Source organism: Rattus norvegicus, chromosome 4, assembly GCF_021556685.1.
Source record: "Rattus norvegicus strain SHRSP/BbbUtx chromosome 4, alternate assembly SHRSP_T2T, whole genome shotgun sequence".
NCBI lineage: Eukaryota > Metazoa > Chordata > Mammalia > Rodentia > Muridae > Rattus > Rattus norvegicus.
Window position 1 is genome coordinate 66,164,703 of NC_141537.1, and position 25,581 is coordinate 66,190,283.

The following is a 25,581-nucleotide window of genomic DNA, read 5'->3' on the forward strand; positions in this document are numbered from 1 at the left end:
TTTGGCTTGCAGATGTCCTCGCTGACTAGCAGGCTGCCTTTGTTGCAAAGTGCAGGGCGAGGTTTCTGCAACGGACTCCAGGTATCGCTGGCTGCTGCTCCTGCCTGGGCGGCTGCGCTCTCCCCCCTTCTGGATGGATGACTCAGTGCTTTCTTTCTTCCCCTCTCTCCACTTTGGATTTTCTTGTGCTCTGGGGCTTCCTTGGCGGGATTTTTGGACGGGAAGGCGGGGAACCTGATCCTGCCTTCACTCAATTACACCCTGCCGGGGAGGGAAATAGAGAATGGGAGGGAAGAGAGCGGGCAGAGAGAAGAAGCAGGCTGTGCGAGGGAGGGGGGAGTGCTTTGCCCCCGAAATCTGATTGGGAAGCTTATGAAAAGCCGGCTACTCTGGGGGCAGTCTTTCCCCAAACGGATTTGCGTAGAAAGACCATGGGATATAAGACCATTTGTTCTTAGCATCCACCCAGCACGGTATTTCTTGTACAAACTCCCAAGCACTGGTTTTTCCCCCTCCCATGGGTCCACACCTCGACTTATCGATCTGGATACCTTAATTTCTTTCTTTCTTTCTTTCTTTCTTTCTTTCTCTCTTTCTCTCTCTCTCTCTCTCTCTCTCTCTCTCTCTCTCTCTCTCTCTCTCTCTCTCTCTCTCTCTCTCTCTCTCTCTCTCTCTTTCTTTCTTTCTTTTTTTTTCCGGAGCTGGGGACCGAACCCAGGGCCTTGCGCTTCCTAGGTAAGCGCTCTACCACTGAGCTAAATCCCCAGCCCCGATATCTTAATTTCTTAATCGGAAAATTGATTGCATTTTAAACTGCAGTTTTGGTCAGGCGCTTAAAAAGAAAACAACAACAACAACAACATGATATTCAGGTTTGAGGGAGCGATGTGCAAAGGCAGCTGTCCCTTGCTCTCCACCCCTAAAGGCCTCCCTGCCCGGAGTCCCTGCTAACTTCAGTTGCTACTTGCAGCTCACCTACAGTCACAAAGCCCCAAAGCACTTTTTCTGGGTTGTCACAAGGAGTGACAGATCTCTGAACATTCCCAATTAAATGTCACTTTCCTTTAGGGGATTTTTCCATTCCTGGCTTCTTCGGTGCCTCCGGGGTCACATATTTTGTGACACTGACATGCTCTTGGCAAAGAACGCAGGGTTATAATCAGTGCGGCTCAAGCTCTGGGCTTTCTAAGACTCAGAGGGTGGACACTCCTGGCGTTCTGAGATCTGCCTCTCCTTTAACCAAGGAGAGCATAAAGTGACAGACCAGTATTGAGTGTCACATAGAAAGTGATGGGAAAAGATGGCGTAAATCTCCAATTTACCCAAACAGGTCCAAATTATAAAACTGGCTCCAATTTTCTCACCGTCCCAAAGATACATCTCGTCAACTCAACTGGTAGATCCTATGGATTCTATAGGTGCTTTAAGCCCTCAGGTCTCAAGACCACTCCTTTCCTAAATTTAGAACCATTAGTCTATGGCAAGCAGTTTTAAGGACTGCGGGTCTTCTATTGACTGATACCTGTGCCAGTGCACAAGAGTCATCTCCAGACAAAGGTGTCCCTGCAGGAGTAGAGCTTTTAGTCCATCAGTCTTGGTTTGTTCCACCTCCCCATGTCCCCCAAGGAAAGAATCGGCGGAAATTCATTTGCACACCTGATCTGTCTTCCTTACAGACTATCCTCTTCACGCATACCTTCCTCAAGACCAATTCCCAGACTGTGCACGTCCCTGTTTGAAAGTTCACCTGTGCCATGAAGCAGTGCATGTGTGTGCATCCGGTTTCACCTGTGCACATCATGAATTACTCACAAGCTTTCTTTGGCCAGCCCCCTTACTGTAAGAGAGGTTCAACAGTCCTACAGTTCCACAACGATGGAATTCTAAGAACAGGACAGAAAGACTGTCCTTTTCCTCTTTGCCCCTTAATTTTATCTTTGTCTTTAACATTTGCTACTGCCAGTTCCGTGAACCGTGCTGGATTCATTATGGTGCTTGATTATGATGTTGGTAAAGCAAGCATGAGCATCTCGTGATGTCAACTCTATCTCACTTGCCATGTCAACATGTAACATTTTAACTAAAAAGGTATGTGTAAAAATTAATTACAGCAGTGGTTCTCAAATGGGAGCAATTTTATCCTCTAGGAGACAGTTGGCAATGTCTGGAGACATTTTCAGTTATCACCATTTGAGGGAAGCTAGGACATATCCCATCAGTCCTCTGATGAATAGAGGTAAAGAATGCCACTTAGGGCTGAAGAGGTGGCTCAGCAGTTAAGAGCACTGACTGCTCTTCCAGAGGTCCTGAGTTCAAATCCCAGCAACCACATGATGGCTCACAACCATCTGTAATGAGATCCGATGCCCTCTTGTGGTGTGTACTTATATATAATAAATAAAAATAAATATAAAACGAAAAAGAAAAAAGAATGCCACTAAAACATCCTACAGGCACATCTCTATGGCCTAGTGAATACAGAGTTTTCAATGCAAGTATTATAGGACTGGAATTTGAATCCCCAGGGCCCATCAAAACAGTCAGACAGGCTTAGTGGTCAACTTGCAACCCTGTAATCCCATCCAACATTTGGGAAGCAGAAATAGGGACTTCTTGGAAGACATTAGTTAACCAAATCAGTAAGCTCCAGGTTCAGCAAAGAAAGCAGGGAGATGGATCAGGGGAGACACATGATATCATTTTCTAGCCTCATGCACACATATACGTGCACATATGTATGTGTGTGGGTTTAGGCACATGTGAGCCTGCCTTAACATACGACCAAAACTCACTCACACACAGATTCCTTGTCCCAAAATATAAATAGTGTCAAGGTTGAGAAGCACTGATGACATTTTTTTCCATGGTATTTTGAAAATGTAAAATACAAAAAGAGTATTTCCTTTCATAAGTAGAAATCTATAACAAGGCAATACATTGCAATCTAATTCAACTCAATATTCTCACTAAGGCTTAAATAAAACACTATTAATGCATCCTGAGATGCCTGACCTCAAGCCCACATGTCATGAGAATATTGATTCCAGATTTCTATTCATTTCTCTCAGTTGACTATCACTGGTGAGCATTTAAGTATTTGACTGGATAGAGCCCTGAAGAAAAATGTTAAAATATTGGTGTGCAGAAAACTTATGCTTGTTCTCAGTTTAACGAATTAAAATCAGGGGAAAATGATATGATTTAGTGACATGAAAACATATGCTGATGTAGGAAGTAAACTTCAGAAATTAAAATTTGAGTGGTAGCCTAAAATTCTTGAAGAAAATGGCCGTGTAAACAACCAAGAAGAGCCTCCAAGCCAAAAGGGCGCCAACTGGCTCAGCTGGAGAGCTAGCAGAACAAACAGTAAGAGACTCAGCTCATGGGAGCCTGTGTCCACGTGAGCAACTGAAGTTTACACCAAATGGCGCGGGTGCCGCTAAGAATGACAAACCCTGACTGGTTTCATAGGGTCCCCTTAGCTGGGGTACAGACACAGGACAGAAGAGCAAGAATATACCCAGGGTCCCCAGTAGGAGGTTCTGCGATTCTTCCATGACTAAATGCCTCCTCCTGCCCTCCGCTGCCAAGAGAAACTAACTCCAAAAGTTTTCACTCTTCAAAGCTCCTGTCAGCACTGGCTTCTCTGTGCTGCTCAGCCTCTGCAGGTGAAATTAATGACCCCAGGCATGTGCATTACCAGGCTAACATGTAATTAATGGAAGGCGATTTGAAACCAGGGAAACCGTCATGGCTTACGCTTGTTTGGAAAACAAGGCCACTGTCCTTAGTGACAGAAACCAGAGGCAGCAGATCTCCTGGACATTCTGCTTGGTGTCGTGTTTGGATTCTCGGTTTCAGCTCCTCAGTTATCCCATCTCCCTAGAATGCAAAGGAAATTCGTCAAGTTACCACAGCTCAAAGACAATCCCAGGAACACATCTACAGAAATGTATTTTAGCATGTATGGTTGGTTGCCTCCTGAATCCTGCCTCTTCTCTTTGCTGGCTTTGTCTACTTGGTAACATGACCAGGTAAGCAGACTATATTCCTCAGACTTTCACCCTATGAAAAATATCTGGAATTAACTACTTAAGAAAAAATTAGTCTATATGTTTCACATACTAAAACCATACCAGTCAGTTGCTGATGAATTGGTCCTTCTTGACTAAAAACTGTAGGCAAACAGGTTTGTTTGTCAAAGTCACACAGAAGTGCAAGTGTCATCAGGGACAACACACAGACTAACAGAAAACATCAGGCCCAAAATACCCAGAAAGTGTGTGTGCACCTGTGTGTGTGTGTGTGTGTGTGTGTGTGTGTGTCTGTGTGTGTGTCTGTCTGTCTGTGTATGTGTCTGTGTGTGTATGTGTCTCTGTGTGTATGTGTGTCTGTGTGTGTGTGTGTCTGTCTGTCTGTGTGTGTGTGTATGTGCACGTGCATGTGCACATTGTCCTTATCATTGTGTGTGCTACATGTTCTTGTCAGTGTGGATATATTAACATGTGCATGGGCAGAAGTGCTTTCCTGTGAAGGTCCAAGGTCACTGTTAGGGGTTTGCTCTTGACCACACTCCACCTTTAGTTTTAGAAACAATATCTCTCAACAAACCTGAAGCTTATCAACCTCCCTAGGCCCTCTGGCCAATGAGTTTCACAGATCCATTTTTCTTTGCTCACCCCCAGCTGGGGTTACAGGACTGCACCACCAACACCCCTTGTGCTTATGCCCTTGTGCTCTTGAGGAAGACATTTTCCCAGCTGAGTCATCTCTCCAAGGCCTAGATTCCACATGATAAGACAACAAAATCCACAGAATAGCATCCCCATGAACATGGATGAGACAGACAAAGTAAATATCATCATATCAATGTAGGCAATTTATAAACCATATAAAACTATATAGCAAGGTTTGATTTTGTGTGAAATTCAAAATTTGTGTGATGTGCTTTTCACATCAGCATTGGCCAAGTACTGGACACGAGCAATTTATGTGGGGAGAAGTTTATTTGGCCCATGGTTTGGGGGATTTTAATCCATCACGGCAAGGACAGAAGAGCCAAGCAGCTCAGCATGTGAATGTAAAGCAACTGTCACTGCCTTTCATGGTGGGCAGAAAGCAGAAAGCATTCTCGGTGAAGCACTTCTTACTTATGCACTGTCATTCAAGGGTGATTTTAGAAAGACCCCAGAAGTCTCCACTGACAAAGGCTACTGTCATTGCCTTTGGTTACCAGTCATGACTACACAGTAAAATGCAAGTTACAGGGGGAAAAAAACACACCAATGGTCCTACAAAGTGCAGGATTAAGTATATGCTATACCAATTTACTAGGCAAGTTATGCCCACTGGTTAGGTAATTGTAGAACCAGTCAATAGAGACACAGTTCCTCAAAGTGCAGAGAACGCTAGACTGGGTAATCAGCTCTAAATGAGACACCTGTATTATCAAATATACCACCATGACTCAAGTAACATCATGGAAGAGGGGAGATACATACCTTGTACGATTCCTAAGGTTTAGAATGGTGTAAAATGTTGTCTTCTAGCCATGGCCTGGCTATTGCACTCAAAATGACAACTACAATGACCTGCACAAGCCAGGCAAAATTCCCATACCAATAGAGTAGATAATCTCTGAGGAGCTAGTAGCAGTTGGCAGTTTCTAAAGAAGAGAGATTCAGTCTTCTTTAAGGGATGTGGATGGTAACAGAATTCCGTGCTCTGGTGAATGACCCCGATAGCTATGCACAAATGTGTGGCACCAACTGGACCTAATAGTGTGTGTGTGTGTGTGTGTGTGTGTGTGTGTGTGTGTGTGTGTGTGTAATCAAAAAGAAGAACTGGATATATATCTGGAAAGAAAGATGATTTGATACCCAAGAGAAAATTTTATTAAAAGTAGATCACGGGGTGGCGGGGGACGGGGGAGGGAGGACTAAAGAAAAAAGTGAGTGGTTAGTTGCACTTGTTGGCCTTTCAGCAGATCTAGGTTCAATTCCCAGCACCTAAATTGTGACTCACCACCATTTTGTAACTCCAATGTCAGAGAATCAGATGTCTTCTGACATTTGTAGGTGTCACTAATTCATCTAGTATATGTACATACATACAGGCAAAATACTCTCACATACTAAATACAAATAAGTGAATCCTTTTTAAAATGATCACTTCAAATAACAAAGTAATTCTGGAAGTGATAATAAATGTTCTCAAAATGCCTGTGTGACAAAAAAAATTGTAACCTGGGATTTTTAAAATATCTCATAAAACTTGATAATCAGAAGCCAGCCAATGCTCTGAAAACTGGGCAAATGATTCGGACGCTCTTGAGGGAAAATAGATGAATGCCCATAAGCTCCTGAAAAATACCTAATTTTATTTGATCCACCTCAGAAATACAAACTAAAGCTCTAATGAGCTACTCACTGCACTCACCAGCAAAGAGCTAACATTTGAAGACTGCCAACCCTAAGCGTTGATAGGAACATAGAACATAACCACTCTGAGAGACAGTATGGCAGCTTCTTATAAATTAAGCTAACATTTGAAGACTGCCAACCCTAAGCGTTGACAGGGACGTAGAACATGACCACTCTGAGAGACAGTATGGCAGCTTCTTATAAGTTAAGCATGAATCTAGCATATAGCCAGGCTTTTACATTATTAGACTTTTCATTGTTAGATAGCTGCTCACACAGAAAGATTTGTGCATCGGTGTCCATAGCATCTTTATTCGTCATAGCTCAAAACAAGAAGCAGATGATGTATTGTTAAAATGTCACACAGCTATTGAATATTATTCCACAGTAAACAACAGCTAACACAGTCAAAGAAATGGAATGATTTTAAACGCATAATGAATGGAAAGAATTCCAACACTTAACACACACTGTGTGACTCTAATATTGATACCCTACAAAAAAGAAATTTTAACCTACGTGGCTACAAGAGACATCCGTGTTTGCTTGGCCCTAGCAGTTGAAAGTGAGGAGAAACGATCAGAATAGCAAATCGTCTGTCAATGTGGTGACTACATAAGACATTTTTCAAAATGTCATCAAGCTGTAAAGTTAAAATAGATTCATTTGTCTGTACATGATTAACTACCATAGAGAGTAGTGGGTTTGTTTGTTTGTTTGTTTTAATTATCACATTAAATTCTGGGCAAAACACTGCATTCAGGAGAGTGTGTGAGTAAAGAAAAAAACATACATGATGAAGTAACAGATCCTTTAAGAGTCAAGTGAATCTATTTTAACGTCCCAGCTTGATGACTTTTGACAAATGTCCTATATAGCCACCACTTCCAAATGGACCATTTGCTAATTCTGAATCACTTCTCCTCAGTTCCAGCTGGCAAACCTAAGCAAACACTTGTGCCACAGTGCATGTGCTAAGTGTTGGTGTCCTTTCATTCATCCTGTTTTGGAGTTAATTCATTTTTAAGGACATACATTCCCTTTCAAAAACATAACAAGACTGTGTGCTCTATAATGTCGAAAGGGAGCAGTGTCACTCTAACAATTCACTTTTATTTATTCATTTATTTCAAGAACTAGATTCTAATGTCTAACATTAACAGCTAGTGAATTGACAGTCAACCAGGAAGGATGTTACTAGAGTTTAGTTCTCTGTTTCCGTGATTAAATCCCGACCAAAGCCAGCTTGGAAGAGGGACGGGTTTGTTTCAGTGTGTATATCATAGCTCTTCTCTGAGGGAAGCCACACAGGAACTCAAGGCAGGAACCTGGAGGTAGGAACTGAGGCAGAGGAATGCTTAGCCATGAGTCAGAGGCCATGGAGAAATACTGTTTACCCAGCCTGAATTCTTATACAATTCACCAGCACCTACACAGTGGTATCAATGACTGCAGTGGGCTCAACCCTCCCACATCAATCACTAATTGATAAAAAAAAACTCTACAGACTTGCCACAGGTCAATCTGATTGGGGCATTTTTCTCAATTGAAATTTTCTCTTCCCAAATTATCGTGCTTTCTGTCCAGCAGACGAAACAGGACACTAACAACTAAAACAAAACAAAAAACCTAAGGGTTGGGGATTTAGCTCAGTGGTAGAGCACTTGCCTAGGAAGCGCAAGGCCCTGGGTTCGGTCCCCAGCTCCGGAAAAAAAAAAAAAAGAACCAAAAAAAACCTAAGCAGCATAGATTGTGTCTCCACCTGTTCACCTAGAGTGACAGGCCCTGTCTGCCGAAAGATGACACAGATAACATTACTAACAAATGCTTTTGAGTTTAAAGCAAAAGAAGAGCTCCATCAGTTAGAAGGAAAAAACTACCAAAGCTTAGGATAAACAAAAGGAGACTGGGTCCACTCAAGCAGAGGGTTGGAAGGACCGTGAAGTCCACTTTGCAGTGCGTCTTAAGATTGCCTTTGCTATTGATAGCACAAAGCCATGGGAGCACTCCAAGCTCCAGATTGACTTAATGCAAATCATATGTAGAAAGGCAAATTTGGGCATATGTAGAAACATGGAGACAGCATCCTAAAAGGATGAAAAGGCAAAAAGTGGCCGCTATGCTGTCAGGCTTCCACTTGTGAATCTAAACTTCTGTAGCATCAGGAGAACGTACTTGGAGAACAGCATCTGAAACAGCATCCAGTCTGTCCTGAGACACATATTTCTTTATAGAGCCCAGTGTGTGGTTTCTGTCAAAGCCAGTGACAGTTCTCTGTGGCCTCTGAACACAGCATGCTTTCTGGGGGCTCCTAGGTCTGCCCTTGCTGTTCTCTGTCTTCGTAGGTACTTCACTGACTTCAGCCCAATCCTCATTCACCATGGCAGGCTTCCAGGATGACCCAGCCCATAGAGCAACCTGAGCATCGACAGCACTTCTCTTCCAGATCATTATTTATTGAGTCAAACAAATGGTTGTCAGTTAGAAGGAACACAGGCACAGGACAAAGGGTCAAAGGTGAGCAGTCAGGTCTCCTTGCCCCGCTGCTGGAACATGTTGTGACTTTGGGTAAAAGAGCACTGGCCCTGCCTTCGTTTTGATCTGACAGGTGAGACAGGCAGCTTTTAACCTTTCCACCGAGTGTAGGAATGTGCCCACAGAATACCTCTCCCTTTTACTGTCAGTCCTTATAAGCTAGAGCAGTGTTTCTCAAACTCTGGGCCATGACCCCTTTTGGGGGTCAAACAACACTTTAACAGGGGTCGCCTAAGACCATCAGAAGTATCAGATGTTTACATTATGATTCATAACTGGCAAAATTACAGATGTGAAGTAACAATAAAAACAATTTTATGACTGGGGGTCAGCACGACATGAGGAACTCTATTAAAGTGTTACAGCATTAGGAAGGTTGAGAACTAGCCTCAAGTGCAGCAGCAATGTTTGCAGAATTTTCCCATGTATTTGTCATCTAACACACACCGTGACCTGTATGAGGATGACCATCATTGTCCCTATGTCACAGGAACTCGAGGTGAAATCTTCTAATGAGGATGGTGGTAACTTAATCGTGGAGGGAATTGATTTTTTTTTTATTAGGGAATTCTTATGCAATTTCCTCTGCCTCTCCACTGGTGCCAGAAAATGCCATGCCCAAATAAATTGGTGTTATGTGCTAATGGCAATTTTGCAATATAATAAAAACAGGCAGGATTATGATGTGTACTCAATTTTGACGTTCTTTAAGTCATTAATCCTTTCCATGTACCCAAACATGTTTAGGGGAACCAGGCAAAGAAATACAAACTATAGTCATTTGGTTATGGTTTGCTGAGGCTCTCTGGTTTACTTCCAAATCAGTTGCTGGTTGGTGATTCATCGTCCCAGTTTGATTTTGGAAACAATTTTCAGTTTCCACTAGTCATGAATATTTAAGACCATATTATTATTTGAAACCAAACTTTATCTGATGATATGCAGCACAGCATTTTCCAAGATTCAAACGGAGTGCGGCTCTAGGATATCATTACATGGATGGATTCTGCCATGCAAGGAATCGAAAGCTCTCTCAACAAATGAGTTACATGTGGCTGCAAAGGCACAGGGGAAAAGACAAGGGGGGGGCATTGAAGGAAATGTGCCCATAAATTATCCTCACCAAATTGTTCTTGGAGATATAATATCAGGATAGTCATTAATTCCTGAAAGTAGGAGAATGTGATAGAGAGAAACTTGGAGAGCAGAGTCAGAGGAGAGAGGAGAAGGCCAGACATACTGACTTCTTTGTTTATTCAAGATTGATTTATAGTTTCTTATATCTATAAGACCGTTTTTCTCCTAAGAACCATCCTATTCATTTCCTGATAAATGTGCATAACAAAATAGATACAGATGTTGAATAAGCAAGTTAGAACTAGACATTTTCCCTTAGTCCTAGGGAACCGGAGAGCTCGGTTTGCAATTCCCCCCCGCCAACCCCTGCACCGCCCCACATGGGTTTGGATTGTGCATGAAAAGAGAGATTCTGTGACTAATATCAATGAGACAAAGAAATGAAAGTTCTCTAATCCCTGGGCCAGGCGCCAGCCTTTCCACTGTAAGGGGCCATTGGCCAGAAATCCCACTGTATGCTGGGCCCAAAGCCAACCAGGACTGGATACAATGAGTTTCACAGCCACCTTTTCAGAGCTGACAGCAAATGTTGGGGCACCAACAGCCTTTGATAAGGGCTCCAACTTTCTCTCTAACATTTCTACCCCATAATAATACAGCTTTTCTCTCTCCTTCTTTTTCCCTCCTCAATTTATAAAGCGGTACTCTCTTGAACATCGCTTAGTGCTTTGAGAGACTCGATCTCATTCATCTCAGTACTTATGGTGAGAGGAGGTGGGGCTGGTGGCCAAGACTAGGAAATCAATATTCTCTTCCTGTTTTGAATGAAGGAGAGAGAGGGAGAACAACACACCACTTTATGCAACAGTTCATTCTGTTGCAGACATCTCTCGGTGAAGTCTCACATGACTTCACTTCCTTGGATTTAGTGAGTTGATGTTGAGCTCTGCAAACCTGGTTGTTTGATTCCCAATGATTTGTTTACTCAGGGTATCTTCTGTCCTCTTAAGCAGGGACTTTTGAAAGGCTAGATGCCTACACAAAACGTGTTAATACCCGCATCCCTTGTTGACCTTTTTGGCTGCTTCACATTTAAATATTGATTTTCATTCCTACTCTCACTCTCCCTGTCTCCTCACAATGGCAACAGCTGCCAGGAAGCTAGAGACTTCATGCCAAGAAAGCACCCAGGAGAATATACCACCATTAAAATATTTTTTTACCTTATACTTTGCTGTTATTCTCTGCAAGCCTTGTTCAGCTAGCTGAATATTAGGTAACGCTCATCTGTTGGGGAGACATTGGATCGGACTTCCATTAGAGACACTGAATTATTTAGTGGGAACAAGAACCCCAATCAGCTGTCGGCTTAATGGTTGCCTCTTGTGTCCATTCATATTCTTCCCTTAAAAACAGAGCACGCATAGCCTACAACTTGTTAATTTTAGTTGTGAGTAGTTTGGAGGGAGGGGCTTACTTTCCAGGAATTAGGTTGGATAAAGCACACATTCTTAGAGTATTGAAAAAAAAAAACCAGAAATGGTGAAGACCTCATCTAATCACAACCTTCTTTGATTTCAGATCTTGTCATAATTTATTCTGGAAGAGAATTTTCTGATTTTTGCATCTCTCAGACTATAAATGAATATTAATGGCTCTCAGATTGCGAACACTCATGCCAGCTTGCTAATGAACTAGTATACATGACATCTCTGACTAATGCTGATGATAACTCAGGGGGATGTAATAATGAATGTGGCAGCCCTGGTCTAGAAAGACCTAGGCCACTTGCCCTGCTGCATCTGTACTTCTTAGTCCACACCTTCAGATGCGGATATACAACCTGGTGTAGGAATGGTTTATCTCTTGATGAGCTGGCCTTCATACCAATTGCAGAGCTGATAAGAGTGCCACTATTGTACCTTAGAGCTCCTGTGCCAGGCTGGGCATCATCATGCCTCATGGCATTACAGCTGCTAAATGCAATAGCAAAACCCTGGGAAAGTAAAAGGGAGAACTTGAGAGTGCTATAGAGAGGAATAGCAGGGTAAAAGTGATTTGCAGAGGGAAGTGGGTAAAATGGGGGATGTACCTGGGAAGGGAGAAGGGATATCCATAGAGCAGGAGAAAGAGAAGGGTGAATTAACACTCTATATGTCTGGGAAAGCCCAAGCAATTACTATTTGCCTAAAATTAGGTATAACACATAAATGTCTATCATACACATTTATAGCTTAAATGAAGTCCTACCACTTGGGCTGATACTACTCCACCAAGAATCAAAGACTCTAGCAAAAACCCCACAACCAAGAGACTTCACAAACAACATGGGCTATTGTTGTTGCCCCTGGTTGCTTCCCAGAGATGGAGTGCAAATACCTATTACTGAAGATATGGTGTACTTTGGACACAAGATCAGTCTCCTCCCTGAGAACTAACTTCCTTTGTATCTGATGTTATGTTTCCCATAGTACCAGAAAATGCCACACAAGCTTCCAAGGGAAGGAAGCAACCAAGAATCCTGACCAGTTACGATGCCTATGCACCCCAGTGGCAACCTGCATGGCATACTAATGCTAAGTTACAGTAGTGGCACTCACGTCAGCTCTGTAACTGATCTATAGGCTAGACTAGACAGAAAAACCATGATGGGTCAAAGTGCACAGGGCAAGTGGTTGTAGAATAGCTGGTCCCAACAGATACATCTACAGCACAACTCCTGGACGTGTGTGTGTGTGTGTGTGTGTGTGTGTGTGTGTGTGTGTGTGTGTATGTGTGGGTGTGGATGTGGGTGTGTGTGTGGATGTGTGGGTGTGGATGTGGGTGTGTGTATACAAATAAAGAAGCCATGATTTCAAGAAGGAACTGGTATATGAGAAAGATTGAAGGGGGGAAGTGATATAATTGTTTAACAATTTGAAAAAATAAGTAAATGATAAAAGAAAATGGTTGTGTTAAAGGAAGACATATATAAATAATGTATTTGTACATATGCATGTCTAAAGATATCCCTTTCTATCTCAGCATATATGCAAAAGAGAAATAAAACTGAAGCAATGAATCAGGCATGACATAATACAGATTTTTTTCAATTGTTTGCATAACATTCTTAGAACTAAAATTGTAGGAAGTGGGTTTGAAGAGATGAATGTGGGTCAGGTCTGTAGCCTTGCCAACATTCTTGAGAAAGTTAGTCTGTAGTGTGCTGTTCTAGCCATTATAACATTTAAGTTGTGAAGCACCATACACTAGGTTTTCTTTTTGAAAAACCTCCACTCTGGGCTAGCAAGATAGCTCAGTGGATAAAGACACATCCTTCCAAGTCTGACAACCTGCATTCCATATCAGAGACTCACCTAGTAAAAGAAAGGAATTAAACATTCTCCTATTCTCTCTCTGACCAGTATTCTTGCACTATAAGATACACACACACACACACACACACACACACACACACACACACACACACACACACAAACACATGCGCACACACACACATACATATGCACTTTAAAAATTCTACTGTGGCTGTGCTCTACATAGAAGGCTGTAGCCTGTACCAGTTGAGTTGATTCCCGTGGGAAACAATAGCCATCTGAGTGAGTAAATTAACCTGAGGGACAATAGGTAAGAGAGCATAGAACTGATTCGAGGCGGTGGTCCATGTGCTGAGTGGGAAAATGACCAAGAGCAGCCCCCAACTCTCCAACTTCACAGAGGGCAACACTGGTCTTTGAACTAAGGGGCAGCACTGAACTATTAGAAACAGGTCTACCTCAGGAATCTCGAGATTGGAGGTCTGTGAAAGATGCCAGAGGCAGGGAATGGATTGTTTGGCAACAGGTAGAAGAACTATGTACCACAGCACGAATTGGCAGCTATACATTTCACTTCATGTGTATGCTCCACGAACGGTTCAAGGCCTCTGGGCCAATTAGTAGTCTACTCACAATGTGTCTAAATCACGTCCTGTGAGATGCTGTCAACACTGCAATAAAAACATCTTTAACTGCTGTTCACCCTTTTCAATGGGGTAAAAGCAAGAAACATTGGTGAGGGCTGACTTTTAATTTCTTCTCTACTGCCCTAGTTATGATTTCTGTTGCTGTGATACAACACAGACCAAAAGCAACTTAAGGGATGAACAGGCTTGCTTATGGTTTGTGCCTATCATGAGGAATGTCAGGGCAGGGCAGGGTATCGAAGCAGCACATCTGGCACAGGAGCTGATCCAGAAGCCCTAGAGGAGCACTGCTTCCTGGCTTGCTCTCCTAGCTTGCTAGCCTGCTTTGTTAGACATCCCAGGACAACTTAACACAGAAGTGGCAATACCTGCATCTGGACTGGGCACACCTACATCTTTCATTAACCATTAAAATGCCCCACAGCCTTGTTTACAGGTCAAAGTGAAGGAAGTATTTTCTCTAGCTTCTGTCAAATTGACAAAATATTAACCAGAGTGGGGGAGGGCACCATATATTGGTGATCCATAGAAAGAGGAGGAACCCTGTGAGTGCTAGCCAAACTATCTTGATTATCTTCTAGTTCAGGGTCAAAGTTAATAGCTTCACTTTGGTTTGTACACTAACTGCCCTGCCCCCATCTCTCTGCACAGGCATTTCTCTTAATAAATAAAGAACTTTCAAAGAGATTTTTCCTCTGCTCACGTGCTGATGTTTCAATATCCTTAGATTTCCCTGGGTTTGTTTTAATACACTGGCAATATTATTTCCAATTCTTGTTTGATTTGGCTGAGAATATGTAAAAGGTTGTGGTGATTGAGTAGGATTACCCCATCCATTGGCTCATCCTCATTAGGAAGTGATGCCACTTGAGATGAATTAGGAGGTGTGGTCTTTTTTGAGGACACATGTCACTGGGTGTTGACTTCGAGCTTCAAAAGTCCAAGCCAATCCCAGAATCTCTCTCTTCCTGCTGCCTGCAGATCCAGATGTAGCACTCTTAGTTACCTCTCCAGCACCATGTTTGCCTACATGCTGCCATGCCTTCTGCCTTACTGATGATGTACTGAACCACTGAAACTGTAAGGAAATCCCAATTAAATGCTTTCTTTTATAGGAGTTGTCATGGTCATGGTGTCTCTTTACAGCAACAGAGCACTAAGGTCAGTGGTGTCTTAATTCCTTCCCAGCTCCAGCTATTCGAAACTACTCTGTGTTGCTTTTACTCATGTTAAACCAAAACAAAACAAACAACACCAAAAACAAAAATAGAAACGAAACAAAGAAAAGACCTTGGACTTCTGCCTCTAATTTCCTACTCCCATCCTGCAGCCTCTGTCTCAAGATTACCTTATGTATACTAATTTTGATTTCGTCTTCAAAGAGTGGCATAATGAAGATTTTTTGACATATTCTCTGTCTAATTTAAATAGCAAGTCAGAAGAAAAAGCACCAAACTTTTGTTAAGAAAGGAACAGATTTTTTTGTTTCTGTAAGGCAAACACAGATTAAAGTCTGTTGACACATTTGAAAACTAGGGCTAGAAAGATGGTGGCATGGTAAAGAACACTAGCTACTCTCCTAGAGGACACAAGTTCAATTCCCAACCCCCACAGAAGTTCAAAACTAGTAATTTCACTTTCAAGGGATCTGATGCCCTTTTGTTTTACTTTAGTGGGCATTGCATACATGCGGCACACACACATTTGCAGATTAAAAAAAAACCCACCTAAGATAAAATAAATGAATCTTAAAAAAGACTCTGAAAATTACAACTCAACGTCAGGATTACTATAAATTCGAATGTTCATTTCATCGATAAAATCAGGGGCATAAATAGCAAGAAGCTGAAAATATCCTAACCTTTTAAGAACCAAAGGAGCCAATGTACAGATGCCTCACACCACCCCACAGTAGGCCTACAGGGATAACAACCGTATGAACCTAAATTTTCAGATTGAATCTCAAGCCTCCAAGAGGTCAAGCTGGGGTTCAAATCAGGCTTAGCCACGAATACACTTAGGTCCCTCTTATGTATCTCTTCCCAAATTTTCCGTTGTACTTTTGCCTTACTGCGTAACATTTCCATCATAAAGATCATGTCCTAGGGGAGACTCTACTTCTCTCATGTTGATAGATGGACACAACAGCAACCTGCTCTCCAAATACTTGTCTTGCTAACCATAGGTTCATGCATCTCTCCATCTTCATCAGAGAAGGTTGCTTTTTTGATTGTTGTTTTGTTGTTGTTTTGTTTTGTTTTGTAGTAGATGGCACTTAATTCAGAGACCTGCATCCGTTCATTGTGCAAAGAAGAGGAGACTGTGGAGTGCTCAGCTCTAAAGAGGACATTTATACCACATCCACACCCCTCAACACTCAAGGATCCACTCGGAAGAGGGAGCAGAGAGATTGTAAGAACCCGAGGTGGTTGAGGAACATCTAGGTTGTTTCCAGATTCTGGTTATGATGAGTAAAAGCTGCTATAGACATAATTGAGTAAGTGTCTTTATGGTAGGATGGACCAACGCCCTTTGGGTATATGCCCAGGAATATTATAGCTGGGTCTTCAGTTAGACTGATGACCAATTTTCTGAGACACCACAGTATCAACTTCCAAAGTGACTATACAGTTTGCACTCCCACCACCCGTGGGGGCAGTGTTCCCTTTGCTCCACATCCTCCGCAGCATGTACCATCACTTACGCTTCTGATTTTAGCCATTCTAATGGGGGTAAGATCTCCATCTCAGAGTCTTTTTGGTTAGCGTTTCCCTGATGACTAAGGGGGTTGAACATTCTTTAAGTGCTTCTTGGCCATTAGAGATTATTCTGTTGAGTAGGCTCTGATTAGATCTGTGTCCCTTTTTTAATTGGATTATTTGGTTTGTTGACGTTTAGTTTCTTGCATTTTTAAAATTATTTTGGAAATTACCCTTTGTCAGATTAGTGAAAAGCCTTTCCCATTTGTAAGCTGCCATTTTGTCCTATTGAAGGTGTCCTTTACCTTACAGAAGCTTTTCAGTTTCATAAGGTCCCATTTACTAATTGTCTATGTTAGTGTCTGCACTAATGCATCCTGTTCAGGAAGTTGTCTCCTGTGCCAAAGTGTTCAAGGCTATTCCCTACTTTCCCTTCTACCAGGTTCAGGATAATGATTCCTAATGAGATTCTGCTATGCTCCTAGACTGATGCCTAGCCTAATTGACATCAGACAGACATCATTCAGCAACTGATGGAAACAGATGCAGAGATCCACAGGCAGACATCACTCAGAGATTGGGGAATCCTTATCGAGAGAGAGGCAAGAAGGGTTGTAGGAGCCAGGTCAAGGACACCACAGGAAAACTAATAGAATCTGGGCTCATAGAGGCGCAGAGAAATTGAATGGATAACCAGGGAGCCGGCATGGGTCTGACGTAGGCCCTCTGCAAATATGTTACAGTTGTGTAACTTGGTCTTCTTGTGGTACCCCTAACAATGGGAGTGGGAGCTGTCTCTTACTCTTTTGCCTGCTTTTGGGAACTTTTCCCTCCTACTGGGTTGCCTTGTCCAGCCTTAATGCAAGAGGAGATGCCTAGTCTTAGTGCAACTTAATATATCATGCTTGGTTGATTTCCCTGGGAGGCCTGCCCTATTCTGAAGAGAAATAGAGAGAGAGTAGATGTGGGGAGAAGTGGGAAAGAGGGACTGGGAGGGGAGGAGGGAGAGGAAACTGTGGTCAAGATGTATGAGAGAGGAACAACTTTTTTTAAAAAGCTTTTTAAAGAGCATCAGGGGGTAGAGGATCGCTGGGGGAAAATGTTTTGAAGACATTACAGGGCCAATGTATATGTGAACTCACTGTGGCTATGACTGCACACAAGACCCACACAATATCAAGCCAGTGAACATTCCTAGATAAGGAATGACTGGCTTCTATTTTTCAGGGTTATAGCCTAGGGTAAGTTGTCCATGCTTCATTGGATAGGCCTATACCCATATAGCTATCAGTAGCACCAATTGGATTCATGGGTTTAAAATAAAGAACACAGAACACGTGAAGTTGGGAGGGACACACAGTGAGGAGCACTTGGGCAGTTGGATGGGAGGAACAACAGAGTGGATTTGCTTAAACCGTGTTGGTTTTCTTCCTCTAAGATTTGTTTGTTATTTTGTTTCATGGTGAGGTGTCTGGGCAGAGTGAGGGTTTAGACTTTCATGTACCCTTTCCAGGATAAAAGAACTTTCTGGAAGATCTCTGCATATATGGTATGGTACAGAGCAATAACAGAGTCATATGTGATCTTGCCTTCTAGGACACTGGGTACGTTAAAGATGAATTTTTGAAGCTTCTATAATGGTAAGCAAGCAAATGACATGGATGCTAAAGACTTTTGTGTGGTCCAAACCCCATACCTGCTATAATTGGTGCATGACACATCTGCACTTTCCCCTGAAAATGATGACTGCATGGTGAGTATCCAAGCTCTTCTCCCAGACCAAACACGCGCTCTCTACCTAAGACTTCCTCTTTGTAAAGATGACTTCAAAAAGTTTCATCGAAGGTTAGCTGCATTTCTAATTCCATGTTCAAGACTTCACAAGTGGCTGTGACAGCATAGCACAGCTATTCTGTGGCTGCTTCTCATTAACTCACTGACTTAGGTGTTTTCTCCAATGCACACTCAAGAGTTCTGCCCCTTCCCCTTTTGTTTATGTTGTGGTTGAATTTCAGGGATTTGTTAGTTTGTTTTTCCCATCTTAAAAACCCAGAGTTCCTAGCAAGATCTATTAGTTACAAAACCATATACACTGATCTTGACTATATATTTTTGGCAATGAAATGTTTTTATTTTTCATTTAAGGAAAGAAGGTAAAACTTATAAAAAATAGTTATTTCACATACTTTTTCCATCTTCATTTTTAGAATGGGGAAGTACTAAGAATAACATCATTCTAATAATTTGCACTGTTTTGTTCACCTATTTGATCTCTAACTGGGTACTGAAAGTGTGCGTGAAGTCACATGTTATCACAGATGTGATTATATAAACTATATATTTCAAACTCCCATTTACAATTCTGTATCACTTATTTGTTTGTATTTATTAAACTTTAACTTTTTAAGCAGCTGAACTTTTGAGTAAAAAGGGTTATACTATTCCCTAGGCACCTCTTGAACCTCGCCCAGTAACAGTTTAGAATTATAATTCCAACAGCTGACTGCCTCCATATAAGTAAGTCAACGTCTTGTTGCTCCATCACACATACAAGAAAACTACTGATAATCATTTAGAAAGTTGTGATCACAAATCATAATAATGGAATAAACATAGGTGCTCTGTGGGGAAAACATTTTTCACACAAGTTGAGGGCTTGCGTTCAGACTACCCGGACCCCTATAAATTCAGGCTCAGTAGCTTGTGTCTGTAATCCTAGCTCTCCTGCAATGAGAGAGCAGGCAGAGAGGGGAAAATAAACTTGTGGGTCAGCCAGCCTTACATATGCAACAGCAAACAAGAGATCCTATCAACGTAGAAGGCAAGAACGGGAGCCCGCGACTGTCCTCTGACCTCCTATAACATACCTGTGACCACACACATATGATCATGAACACGCAGTGAAAAATAATTAAATAATAAATTAATTAAGTTAAATAGACAATGTATACATAGTCAAAGACATAGGAAGGACAATCAGGAACCGGCCTTCTCCTTCTGTCTTTTGTACAAAGATCTAAATGTAAGACATAATGTAACTAGTACACAAAAGAATTGTCTGTGGATAAATGGAACCAAGAAATACATATTTATAAAGGAGATAAAACTTTCATAACAGATAGTGGTATTTATATTGAAGGATAAAACTAGAACTTTGTATACTGTTGAATAAATTTAAATTTTAATTGCAAATTCACAATTATTAACCCCCAAAATAAATCAAATATGAATCTGTATTTTACATTTTACTTATCGTTTAGTCCAGAAAGTTTTATGATAGGAAAATATATTTTATCTTGCATTTTGGATCTGTATCATTATATTATGATACATAAATCACTAGTCAAGATTTGAACTTATTTCTTAGTCATTGTTATTAATATAATTCACATTACAGAAAGTATCTCTTCATGTCGTGTATCTTTTAAAAGTTTCCATAATTTAGTTTCCTCATCCAAAAAGAAAATCGGTAGAATAATAACACACTAAAAACTATCAGTGACAGGCTGGCCAGCAGACCTCTCTGAGAGAACTAGGACGGAGGCAGTGTCGGAAACAGGAAGTCGTCTGAATGGAAACTAATTTGATTAGTGACATATTCCAAAATGTGTGCTTCCATGCCAAGGCAAATGTTCACCCCCGATTCTATGCACCTTTGCAAACACACAGACTTGTGTAATGTTGTCTTACGGCATTATTGTCCTATTGCCTCAATTTATAGTCATTTTGATGACTATACATTAAATTGCATTTTAAACCTCGATAGTATATCATAATAGTGATTCTAAAGTGAAAGGAAGATATGGACAGAGACAGACAGGCAGGCAGGCAGGCAGGCAGGCAAGCACACGTGCATGCGTGCATCCACACACAGAGACTGAGAGGGAGCAGCAGGGGAGGGGAAGGGCAAGAGGGAGAGGGAGAGAGGAGAGTTCTCTGAAAGCCTGTACACAGTCCCCTGTATCACCATGACACAAACAAAGCCCTCAAGTTGGAGGTTACTAGAGTTTTGGGGGAGCAACTACCAACACAGCTGCTACTTTGATGAGGAGAGAATCTATGGACATGCTATTGATAAATTCACCCCTTTCCTCTCAAAAACTTGGTCATCAGCATATACTGTGGCTGGAATTATGGATCTAGAAGTTTAGATGAACCTTAGCAGAAAAAGCACAACGACGTCATGTTGTATACTGATCTACTATCTCTATAGTGCAGATGTGGCCGAGAGCATTCTACTTTCGTAACTGTATTAAAAACCACTGACACCCACATGGTGTCGTGTTGACACCCACAGAACATGACTCGTTTGCCCAGGTTAACCTTCCTAGGCTTTAACGGGCTTTTAGGGGGCTGCTTTGTTTTTCCTTACTTTTTAAACTAGGGGGTTTGAAGTCAGAATAAGTGCTGAGGACTTTCCAGTGCTATCGTTCTGTGATTACACAGCACAGGTTGGAGTCCCTCCAACACCACAAATTAAATTATTGGTTGAGCTAAAGAGTGTACGATGCCTTTAGCCTGTCCCACTAATGAAAGGGAATGAGTCACAAACTGTCAGCTCAGTTGGACCGTCAGACACAGAGATGCTGATCCATTAACTGTTGCTTGGTGACTGACTTGGTGGCTTTCAAAATCGGGAGTTGTGGTAATCTGTCACTCGGGAGGCTGGAGTAGGAAGATCATGACTTCCAGGCCAATGGACTACATAGTGACACATTGTTCCAAATAATGATGGCATAAAGAGAAAAATAAGTAAGTCTGACTTACTTCTCTGTGAGTGTGCAGAGTTAACAAGATCATCGGAGTGATTTCAAGCTGCTGAACATCCCGTTAACTTCTTCTCTCACTCATGTTGGGGACACCACAGCTGGGACTGGAAGAATAAACGCAAGCTGGCCAGGCATCTTTCTCTCTTTGTGTGTCTCTCTATGAGGCTGGCTTAAACCTTCTCATAATGATACTGGGCTCCAAAAAGGAGGATATCAAAAGGATACATCAATAGCTTTATGCCGGCTCAAGTCTAATCACCAAAAGAGGATAAATGCAAAGTCAGGGTGGAGCATGTTTTCACCAGTCTTTGATCTTAGGAAATCAGGGTTCAGTAATGTCTGTGATGGTGATCTGTTTTCCTTGAGTGGATAGAATGACCATGACTGCAGGAGCAGGGACTACTATGTCAGCCTATATAGGAGCCATGCCTATAATCAAGACAAAGGAATAGGTCTTTAAAAGTGCAGTTCTAGTTAAATCTATAGTAAATGAAACTGTTAATAATGCCTAGGAGGAGAGGAGAGAGGGTCAGTTGAATCTCACAGAGAATTCTAGCTATTAATTCCTCTTCCCTGCAGTCTTGGAAGATGCCTAGGAGACAGAAGGTGAGGGGATAAGGGAACTCCCATTTTTGAAGCTTTTATGAGGTTGTCACCTATGCCTGGATGGACTTTGAAGGAGATGCAGCTGGGGGCTTTGGAGTAACCTACCATGCTATTCAGTGTTGTCAACTTGGTAGAATCTATAATCGATTTTGAGATAAAGGTCAGGACATGTACGTGGGGGATTGTCTTGATTGCAACTGAGGCGGGAAGATCTACCACTGTGGATCATACCATTCTTGGGATGGGAGCCCAGGCTGTGTAGGTGAAAAGAGAGATGAGCAGCAGCCCGCACCCTCTGCTCTTGAGGGAGTTTTAACAGAGGCTTCCAGTTCTGCTGCCTTGCTTTTCCTCTTTCTCCCTTAACTTGCTTTTTAACTTGACTTGCTTTCCTTAACATGACTGTTAGAATATTTTATCATAGCACTAGGAAAGAAAAGTAAGGCACCATGGTCCTCCAAGGAATACTTTATTCATACTTCTACAAGTAACTCCAATAAACTCGTTGTGTATCAAGCTGGACTTGAGCGCAGTCCTTCGGTTTGCCCTTAGTGCCCTGTTTGGAGTGGATGGGTGTTTGTTTAGATCTTCGCAGGAGACTCATACGACAAACATAAACTACCACCAACCAGAAACACTCATGTGGGACTTGAGACTCCAAGTATTTGTGCCATGAAGGACCTGTTCCCATTTATAGGACAGACTAGGAGAGCATCTGCTTATGTGAACATAGACAACATTGTAAGATAGAGAATAAATCTCTGAGAACCCCTTTTAGTACCTATTAAATCAAACAATACAGTCTTCTATGACCACACAGCTGATAATTATTGCTCACTCAGCATTTATTGTCTACCTCTTTTTGGACAAGAGAAGCTGAATGGAAACTATGAGTCTCATTTGAGTCTAAGTTAGAAAATCCCCTTATTTCAGCATCACTGTTTCACTGGAAACTTAAATGGGTATTTTGCATCTGATGACTAAGTATGCAGTTTTGTTTTTTTGTTTTTTTTTTTTTTTTACCAGAGCTACTGAGCATAGCTACCGCTCTGGATCCTGATTGCCTGTGTCACAGGGATGAGTGTGTTCCTGGAAGAGTGAACGGAAAAAACTCAGGACAAACCGCTTGCCACTGAACTTTCTAAGAAGATAATTGAAACCAGCCATAAGCTGTTTTTCAGATCCATCCGCAGTGACATCCACAGGGCTTAATTAATGTGGATGTTCCATGGTCTTCAGGGTGAGCCTTGGATTTTAGTTGAAGAATATACCCCTCACCATTTCTGTAAAAGTATCCCAAAATTATAAATTCCGAGGAAGCAGACCAACCGTCACTCAGAGTTGAGTGTGTGCAGAGAGACATTTGCAACAGCAAGACAAGACATGGAGCTGAACCAGGACTGCATAGGACAGGTACGCAGACTCACCACAGCCATTTAAATTGTTATTGTTTGTTCTATGTGTGTTCACTCCCCAGAGGCTAACACAATGGCATGCCAACGTTATAGGAACATAGATTTGGAGCTAATAACTTTCCATTTGGATTTCAAAACTGGGGGATCCTTCTTCCGCAGTTGCTCTCACTATCTTCTGAACTATAACCTTAGTGTTGCTGTCAAAATTGGCATGGCTGCACTTTTTAAGGAGTCATTTTTTTAGAGAGAGAGAAACAGAGAAACATAAGTATTGAGGGTTTTAGCCAGATTACAGCTTTCATGTTCAAATGCAGAGGACTAGGTAAGCCAACTCCAGGATAAAACAATCAGACCTCTTTCTCTTTAGCTTTCCTCTGCCTCATGGTTCAGAACACTGTTACAAATATGATAAAACAGTTCACCAACAGAACCATCCCCAAGATAGTTCATAGCTAATTTTGTAAGTACATACAGTACAAAAAGCTGTATTCTTTAGCAATATTTTATTAATTCATTGATGATTTCATACAAGCATTTACAATGTATGTTGGTCATAATTCACCCTCTATTCTTCCTCCTCCCCCTTCTCCTCACAGATTCATTCCCACCACCACCACCACCCCTCACAATTTAATCTCTCCCACACACACACACTAACCCATCAAATCCAATTTGACCCATCAAATCCAACGATTGGCATGGGGACATCCACTATAACATGTCAACCTATCAGGGGACATGTTCTGAAAAGAAACTTACTTTTCTTCCCCCAAGAAGACATCACCTGTCAAGAGCTCCTCACCCAGGCATAGAGACTCATGACCCTGCTCCACCTCCCTCCTGGGATGCTGACTGTCTTAGAGCTGTACAGATCTGTGTAAGCAACTACAGCTGTTGTGAGTTCATGAGTGCAGGGGTTCTGTTAAGTCCAGAAGACACTATTTGACCTTAGTCTTCTCTGATTTCTGGCTCTTATAATTTTTGACCCCCCCTTTAAAGAAATGGTCCTGAGCTTTGAGGGAGAAGATTATGATGTCCTATTTATAACTGAGTATTTAATTTATATTTGCTCTCTGAACTCTGACCAGTTGGGAGTTTCTGTGTTAACTACAGTACAGTTCACAGAGAAACTTCTCTGATGAGATCTAAGTTCTTGACTATTCATGGGTATAGAGATATGAATTTAGAGGGCAGTTAGATACTATGTCCCTTTATCCTTTAAGCTCCCTGACTAGGATTTGCTCTTGGCCAGATTTGCAGTACCAAGCATGCTTTTTCCCCTCTGTAAAGCAGCATTTAAATTCAATCAGAAAATAGCAGTTATCTTCTAACACTTATGTCATTATCATGTATCATATCACACCAAGCCAACTACTATATCTGGTAGGGATCACAGTTAGGTAAAACTATTGATGAGCCCTTCCACATCTCCCGGGAGCCTACATAGTAACTTCTAGCACTGCGAGAACTAAACAGGAAAGAGGAAAGTTCCTGGTCAGTACTGACTTATTTTCCCATGTCTGTGTCCTTTGCCTAATGTGTGATGCCTTTAGCAATAGAGTCTTACCATCAAGCACTGGCGAGCAGAAAAGAACACTGGCATAGTCTGCATTGTTTGGAAGATCTCTAGAATGCCTCTGACCCACAATTTAAGGGGACATATCTCACCCTTTGCACTATTGTTGTTGTTTTATTTTGGCAACCTATGATACGTAGGACACTGATTGTATTTAAAGGCAAGTGAATAGTAGATCAGGGGCTTAAGCAGAGAGACGGATGTAAGGGTAGGGTGGATGAGGAGGTGAGGGAATAGCTAATAGTAAGAATGTTTGAAAAGTCATATGGAGACCTACTATTTTTAGAAGCATCATTTATAAGAGTTTAAATGGAGATACCCTACACAGGATCAAGGCAAAGCTGTATTCTAACTTTTTTCTACCAGTATCAGGTAGTGAGCAAACCAGCTCAAGCTGACTGGTGTTACTTTTTTTTTTTTTAACAACTGCTAAATGAGGAAACCGAGGCTCAGAAAGCAGAGTGGCACGTGCCAAAGTTCACTGAGTTTGCAATCAGCAACATAAGGGCCAACCCCAGAGC

The 25,581-nt window shown here is 41.8% G+C and overlaps 2 protein-coding genes and 1 long non-coding RNA gene across 6 annotated transcripts in view; 1 reads left to right on the forward strand and 2 right to left on the reverse strand.

The window, feature by feature from the left end:
• The window catches only part of Ptn (pleiotrophin), an 81,868-nt gene extending 81,583 nt beyond the window's left edge, over window positions 1-285 (reverse strand). Inside the window, exon 1 of one of the 2 annotated variants that reach the window (XM_087656016.1) lies at window positions 1-285. The gene's annotated coding sequence lies outside the window, so the exon portion shown is untranslated. 2 annotated transcript variants of the gene reach the window in all.
• On the reverse strand, window positions 14-8,852 carry LOC147994803 (uncharacterized). 2 transcript variants are annotated; one of them, XM_087659710.1, is made up of 3 exons: window positions 8,598-8,843; window positions 3,760-3,882; window positions 14-261 (listed from the first exon to the last, which is right to left on the reverse strand). In XM_087659710.1, the coding sequence occupies exons 1-3, from the start codon at window positions 8,802-8,804 to the stop codon at window positions 247-249; spliced, it is 345 nt and encodes a 114-aa protein (XP_087515836.1). In that variant the 5' UTR covers window positions 8,805-8,843; the 3' UTR covers window positions 14-246. The 2 variants fall into 2 exon arrangements, 1 of the variants encoding a protein (XP_087515836.1); XR_015686476.1 differs by lacking the exons at window positions 14-261; window positions 3,760-3,882 and adding an exon at window positions 6,710-7,763 and having other exon boundaries at window positions 8,598-8,852.
• LOC147994804 (uncharacterized) overlaps window positions 3,360-25,581 on the forward strand; it is a 26,519-nt gene continuing 4,297 nt past the window's right edge. For both annotated transcript variants that reach the window (XR_015686477.1, XR_015686478.1), the window contains exons 1-4: window positions 3,360-4,034; window positions 16,264-16,495; window positions 18,294-18,450; window positions 23,096-23,482. This is a non-coding gene — a long non-coding RNA (uncharacterized LOC147994804). The remainder of the gene's footprint in view (window positions 4,035-16,263; window positions 16,496-18,293; window positions 18,451-23,095; window positions 23,483-25,581) is intronic.